General features: G+C 55.7%; 1 protein-coding gene across 1 annotated transcript; it reads left to right on the top strand.

Moving 5' to 3' along the window:
- Positions 1-4330: 4330 nt before the first annotated feature.
- On the top strand, positions 4331-6655 carry LOC147960752 (uncharacterized). The gene has a single exon (XM_087535569.1). The coding sequence runs from the start codon at positions 4331-4333 to the stop codon at positions 5594-5596; it is 1266 nt and encodes a 421-aa protein (XP_087391695.1). The 3' UTR covers positions 5597-6655.
- The last annotated feature ends 548 nt before the right edge of the window (positions 6656-7203 follow it).

Here is a 7203-nt window from a genome sequence, read left to right on the forward strand (position 1 = left end):
TGCTTTGAAAAGGATAATCAATACGGGTGGTGAATGCATCGCGTCCTGTTTCTGTACGAGGATAGCGAACTCCTTTGAGTAGATGGTGCTGCTGTTCTTACCCAAAACAAATGGACCACTACTCTCCGGCGAGAAGACGGTGGCGGAGTTCTTCCACCACCAACCACCACCGCGCGGTGTCGTCCTGGAATCGAGCTCAACAACAACAGAAGAGAATTTAGAGCGGAATGATTGCATCTCTAATGAGAAGGTATGTTGTCCATCCCAACTGAAAATACATCGATCTGGATCTGGGAGCTGTCAGATCTCGGGTTACCTTGCTGACAGTACAATTTCTGTATTGTAGCGAACTGGTTAACAGTTACTCCCTCTGTCCCAAAATATAAGAACGTTTTTAACACTACACTAGTGTCAAAAACGTTCTTATATTATGAGACGGAGGGAGTAGTTTAGAACGGCCGATTCGGCTGCCAGCACTTGATGAAGTTGTAAAGAGCCAGGAGCTTGATGACTCTCCAAGCGAAGAGACCCAGATCGATCTTGTGCGTGACGTTTCCGAAGAAGACGACTCTGTTGCAACTAGATCTTCAGGAGGGTGGATCAGAAGGTATATCATTCTGGCACAACAAGGATCGATTTCAAAATAATTACACCGAAGACCATACTGCAAATCTTGGCTGTAGCAATGCATAGGACGGTTCGATTTGTAATAATTATGACAAAAATAACAGAAAATATTGAAAGTAGAAAACGTTTATTCAGCTCTCAAACGTTGTATACAGTTTTGAAGTGGAATGCAATCTTTATTTTCCTGATGCTTCTTCAAACTGCATAATATGTTTAAATGTAAAACCTTACATAAAGTCTGCATCTTGTTATTGTCCAAGTGAAACAATTAATTTACTAATCTAATTTTTTTCATTTAGGCCGAGGCATGGGGTCATGCCAGATGAAAGAAAGACTAAACCAGATAGAGTTGCACCTCTGGAGCAGGCTTCGAGAGGGTCTTCTACCAGGAAAACAGATGCAGTGGTTGCACCTTCGGTTGGTCTGGTTTTTGATTCTTTGGGTGAAGCTTATGATTTCTACAACCTATATTCTTGGGAGCTAGGAATTGGCATCAGATACGGGAAAAGCAGAACCAACGTCAGGGGAACAAAATGCATGCAAGACCTTCTCTGTGGTTATTCTATAAGTTTTTCTGACAGTAATTTATGTTCATTTACCGAAGAGTTATAGTGCAGCTAACTGTGAATTTTATAATTAGGGGAAACCAAAGAAAACTAATACCACTTCCTGCCGTTGTGAATGCCCCTCCATGTTACGCCTTCTAAGAACAGAAGATCAAGGATGGTTTATCTGTGAGTATAGGAATGTGCACAATCACGCTATGCTAGCAAATTGTGCAGAGAAGTTGCATTTCCAGTCACATCGTCATATTGACAAATACACTAGAGAGCTTGTGTCTCAGCTTCGTGAGAATAACATAAATCTAAGCAAAGTTTAAAGTATAATTGGCACGTTTTTTGGTAGAATAGAGAATGTACCTTTCACTAAAAGGTGCCTTAGGACGCTATGTGGAAAAATAAGCAAGGAACAGGCGGATGACGATGTTAGGAAAACTATGGATTTGTTTTCAGATTTGAAAGAAAGAGACAGTGAGTTCCAGTATATAGTTCAAGTAGACACCGAGAGTAGGATAAGAACAATTATGTGGACTAATGGACGTAGCAAGCTCCAGTACCATCATTTTGGCCATGTCGTTACATTCGATACAACATATAAGACCAACCTGTACGATATGCCTTTCGGATTGTTTGTTGGAGTAAACAATCACTTCCATAGTATGCCGGTGTCTTGATGCGTGATGAGAAAGTAGAGAGCTTTGAATGGGTTTTCAGCGGATTTCTAAAGATGATGGGCGGGAAGAAACCAGTTACAATTTTAACAGGTAACACTACAGCAGTACTACTAATTATTCTGTTTCTTTTTTGAACTAACAAAAAATCAATGATGATCTAAAATGGATCTTATTTATATAACAGATCAAGCTAGGGCTATGGAGGTTGCGATTATGAATGTATTCCCTGGGACGACTCACCGATGGTGCAACTGGCATGTGTTAAAAAAAGCAAAGGAGTCACTAGGGAGCAATTATACAAAGAAGTCAGACTTCAGGACAGAGATTCACCGTCTTTGTGACGAAATGCTGACTATAGAAGAATTAGAAAAAGGGTGGTCCAATTTAATTGTGAAGTACGGGTTGGCGAGTAACACATTCCTAGCTCAAGTTTACGAGGTTAGGGAGAAATGGGCCGAACCATATTTCAGTGGGAAATTCTGTGCAAAAATGACAAGAACACAACGGAGTGAGAGTGCGAACCACATGCTTAAAAACTATGTGCCACCAGCATGTCCAATGAACGTTTTCGTTAAGCAGTATGGCAAGCTACAATATGACAGAGATCAGGAGGAAGGATTTCAAGAGAAAAGGACAAGGCTGGTATGTTTTCTAGAATTATACAAACATATTTTGTATGCAACTTGAACTGGCACTTTTCACTTTAAACTGCAGGGGGGCTGTTATAAAATCTAATCTCCCAATTGAGTGTCACGCAAGCAAGATATATACCAGAACAATGTTTGAGATGTTTGGAAGGGTTCTTTATGTAGATGGTTACTATGATGTTGAAGAGATAGAACCAAGAAGGAAATATGCAGCCATACACGGTAACCCTGAGCAGAGAGATCCCTCTGGTTCAAGAATAGGTATGAGGTTGTTATATCTGAAGATCAAACAAAGTACACTTGTGAGTGTGGAAGATATGAACACATGGGAATGATTTGTTGTCATATACTTAAGGTATTTTCTGACTTTTTTTTAAATCGGACTAATGATTATTATACATTTTAACTGATGATCTTTTCGTCTAAGTAATGATCATACTAGATGTTAAGAAAATCCCGAAAGCACACATAATGAAGAGATGGACAGTAGATGCTCATGATGTTTTGCCTGATCATATCAAGCATTACCAGAGAGACATGGGTCCACCGGATGCAATGACATTCAGGCATTCTGCGATGTACATAACTGCATTGCAGATTAATTGTTCATCTTGGGGACAGTAATGCAGAGGCTTTCGAGTCCGTTATGAGTGGGCTGTGTGATTTGAAGCAGAGAGCAATGGCATTGAGCATGGAAAAAAAAGGACTAAGCGTGGTTCAGAAGGCTAAGGCATCTAGCAATGCGGAGGGCGACTCGCCGCTCGGTGGAGAGACAAGGCGATGGGCTCTAGCGACGCGGAGGGCGACTCGCCGCTCGTTCCCGGCCGCCGGCGGCCTTGCTGCCGGACCTCCACCCCGCGACCTTCCCGTTCGCTGCGGTCGCGGCCGCGCCGCTAGCCCCCCTGTCCACGCCCCTACCCCCGACGCCTGCTGTCCCCGCATCCCCCGAACCGGCCGAGCCACCGCGCTGGGCCGACCTGGCGGAGGAGGACGACGTGGCTGCCGGACGGCCGGTGGTACGCCGGGAACCCCCTGCTCGGCCGCCGTCGACCTGCCGGGACTGCGCCCTCCCCCCTCGCCGGGACGGATCGTGCTCCATCCCGCGGTCGCGCCGGTACCCTGGGGCGGTCTCCCCGCGGACGCCGGGCCAAAGGGCTCCCCTTGGGTCCTGTACCGCTCGCCGCCGCCGCGCGCAGGCGTGGGGCGTCGCTGGGCGGTCGGACCAGGGGTGTGCCCGGGTCTCATGGCGGTCCTCCACCCCTCTGGCACCCTCCTCCCTGGCCGGCGCGTCGCCGGGCCGCCTGACGGCCACTCCGACTCGCCCGCCCGTGCTCGTGCGCCGCTCGCCGTTCAGACCGTTCATTGCGTCGTTCGGGGCTTCCAAGCTCAGCTCCTCTCCTCGTCACGTTCCAGGGCAGCATCGACCCGCGCTCGTCCTGTCCAGGACGCCGGTCCCGGCCGCGGCGGCGGCGGCGGCGGCGGGAGGGGAAACCCTCGCTGCCCCCTCGCCTCCTCGCGGGCTGGGCCGACTCCAGTCAGGCCGTCCTCTGATGGACCGGCCGCGGATGGGCCCTGCGATTGGCTCGTGGGCCGCTCCGATGCTAGGCTGGCCCACTCTGCCCCGGTCCGGTCCTGGGCTGCTCGGTCCGCCAGTTAGGTCGATATGGCCTCCTGTTGGCTTCCCTAGGCCTCCATCCTCTCCACCGAGGCGCTACCTAGCGACAACCCGTCCTCTCGCACCCTCCTCCGCCGCCGCCGCCTCCTAGCTCCCCTTGGCGCTTGTTCCGCTCGCGCAGCAGGCCGCCCTCCCCGGACCCGCCCCATGCCACGGGACTGGGGTGTTGAGGGGACCCGCCCCAAGCGACGCGCCGACGACCGCCGTGATGCTGTGCGTCCATTGCCTGAGGCGCTCCGCCGCGAAGACGACCTGCGCCGGCACCTATCGGCGCGCGATGGCCGTCGATCTCCTCCCCGCCCTGACCGTCGCTCACCTCCCCGTACGGACACCCGCTCCCTGCCACGCCGTTCGCCTGGACGGGCTGATCGCCGGGGCCGATCTCGGTCCCGCTCGCCCGCTCCTGGGGCGGACTGGCGCAACCAACGGCGTCGCTCCCCATCTCTGACGCGGCGCCGGGACGACCGATCCCCCGTCCGCTCGGGCCACTCGCGCTCGCCTCCCCGTTCCAACCAGCAGCTCTCCCAGCCCGCCCCCACCGCCCCTGGTCGTCGGTACCAGCCCCCCCGCGACGAGCCGGCCTTCCCTCCCACAATGAATGGGGCAGGCCGCGGCCGTCAGGGGTCTAAGAGGAAGAAGAAGCGCGGTCTCGGTCGTGGGAATGGTGGTGCCCCTCCACTGGCTCCGACCCGTGACCCGGCGACCACCTCCGCCAACCCAGCCCGCGCCTGGAACCAACCACAAGACCTCCAGAAGTGCTTCAACTACGGCCTCGCCGGCCATTCGCAGGTCGCCTGCACCAGTCCACCGTGCTGCTACATTTGCTCGGACTCGAGACACTCGGCCTTCCTATGCCCGGACCGCCCCGTGTCGGAGGAGATCATGATGTATGGGCACGGCATTAAGGGCATGGGCTTCTTCCGCATCGAGGTGCCGGACATCCCCCCACCATCCCCCTCGCTTCAGGCGATTGTTTCTATTCGGGAGGGGGTGGCGTCACCAGAGATGCTTGAAGCGGAGCTCAACCACCTATACCACTGCACCTGGGATTGGCAGGTCACCATGATGGACGGAAACCAGTTCCCGGTCATCTTCCCCGACGCCGTCAGCCACGGATATGGCACCCGCAGTGGTGACATCACTCTTGCTCTCAACAAGCTGGTGGTGGACATCTCGGTGCCGATTCGGGACCCCTTGGCGGTTGCCGTCCTTGACACGGCTTGGATCCTCATTGTCGGCCTCCCCGACATCGCACGCTCGGAGCGTGTCATCCGAAGCATGTCCCGCATCCTTGGCAAGGTGGTCGTGGTGGATGAGCTTTCCCTTCGGAAGGAGGAGGAGGTGCGCGTCAAAGTCAAGTCCCTCGACTCGTCCAAACTCCATGCCAAGATCCGGGTGTTCTTCAACGACTAGGGCTTCGACCTCAGGATCTCCCTCGAGCTGCCCAACCATGTTGGCCGCCCACGCATCCCCGACGACAACTTCCTGGGTGGCGACTCTGATGGGCCGGGTCAGCACAGCGACAGGAACCCACACCACGGTCCCAACCCCGGCTCGGAGCAGGATGATGATGATTCCGAGGATAGCCCGCCCCACCCCCCGGCTGCCGCTCCGGCCTCGAGGGGCGGCGCGGGGACCGGCCGCTCCCACGCCGTGGCTGACGGCAGCGACTCCTCTGACGCCAGCCTTCAGGTGTTCCCGGCGTCAACTCCCCGCTCCCCCGGCATCACGACCCTCGCCCCAATCGTCATCACCACCGCCATCTGCTCGCCTGTGCCCCCCACGCTGGATGCTCCCTTGGCTGGGATGGAGTCGGCTCCGGGCCGCCCGGCTTCTGGCATGCTTGCCGAACCGATGCTGGCCGACCCGGTTGCGCACGAGCCACCCCCAGACCCGTCTCCTCGGGACGCGTCGCTATCGGTGGCAGCGGTATCGCCTGGGCTGGGATTGGCTGTGGCGCAGCCTTCGGGCCCTCCCTCCCTGGCCACTCCAGTGCTCCTGGCCCCGATGGCCCTTGGCGCGTGCTCTTCGGATGATGCCCCACCGTCTCCTCCCGCTGCTTCTACAGTCCGGCCTGGGCCCACCGCTTCACCGACCCAGCTCCCATCTCACGGTCCGATGCCCGGAGGGGTGACGGCGGAGGTGACCACCCCGGTGGTTGTCCACCCCCTCCCCCCTCGGACCACGGCGTACTCCAGGAGAGGCAGGTCGACCTCGACACCAGTGACGTCTTCTCGTCGCAGCGCCAGGATCGAGGCGGCCAGGCCGGAGGGTAGCCCAGCTCTGCCCATCCCCGAGCAGGCGGAGCTCAGGGCCGCCGCCCGGAACCTCGAGCCAGGTACCCCGCTCGTCCCAGTAACCCCCGCTACTTGCTCGTTTTCCGCTCTAGAGTCCGCTCCGTTAGGCCACCTAGCTAAGGTGGCAACTGATTCGGCCATCATATTCCGAGGGGAGGTTGGCCCCCCGCTTGTCCAGATTGCGGCGATCCGTGCCCGCGAAATCCTGGACGGGCACCTTGCCGAGGCACGTGCTCGCCTCCAAGACGCCCCCGTCCCCTCCACAGTGGCCCCGCGAGGTCCCCGGGCAGCGATTGTTCCGACTGAGGTCCGGGGCCGCACTCGGTCACGCACCGCTGCCCTCCGCGCGCAAAGCGCATCCCGAGTCTTGGGGTCAAGCAGCCCCCCAATGGTCTCGTGATGCGAACCCTATTCTGGAACATCCGCGGTTTCGGCCAAGACGGCCATCGCCGCCAACTCATCGAGTACATGAGAAACGAGCGAATAGACATTGTGGCCATCCAAGAAACGATGCGTACGGAGTTTTCTCTGTCGGAACTCGAACATTTGAGTTCCGACTTATTTGCTTGGCACTGGCTCCCTTCTAGTGGGAGCGCAGGCCACTCGGGTGGTATCCTTCTAGGTGTCAAGGATGCCACCTTCGAGGTCGGTAGCATGGACCGTGGGGAGTTCTTCGTCAGCATGGAGATCTTTGAGCGTGCCCTCAACTTCAAATGGGAGGTC

Source organism: Triticum urartu, chromosome 7A (genome assembly GCF_056163025.1).
Source record: "Triticum urartu cultivar PI428250 chromosome 7A, HENAU_Tu73, whole genome shotgun sequence".
Lineage (NCBI taxonomy): Eukaryota > Viridiplantae > Streptophyta > Magnoliopsida > Poales > Poaceae > Triticum > Triticum urartu.

Bases quoted from the DNA above. Each gene is read 5' to 3' on its own strand.
- LOC147960752 (XM_087535569.1), top strand. From the start codon at position 4,331: ATGCCACGGGACTGGGGTGTTGAGGGGACCCGCCCCAAGCGACGCGCC.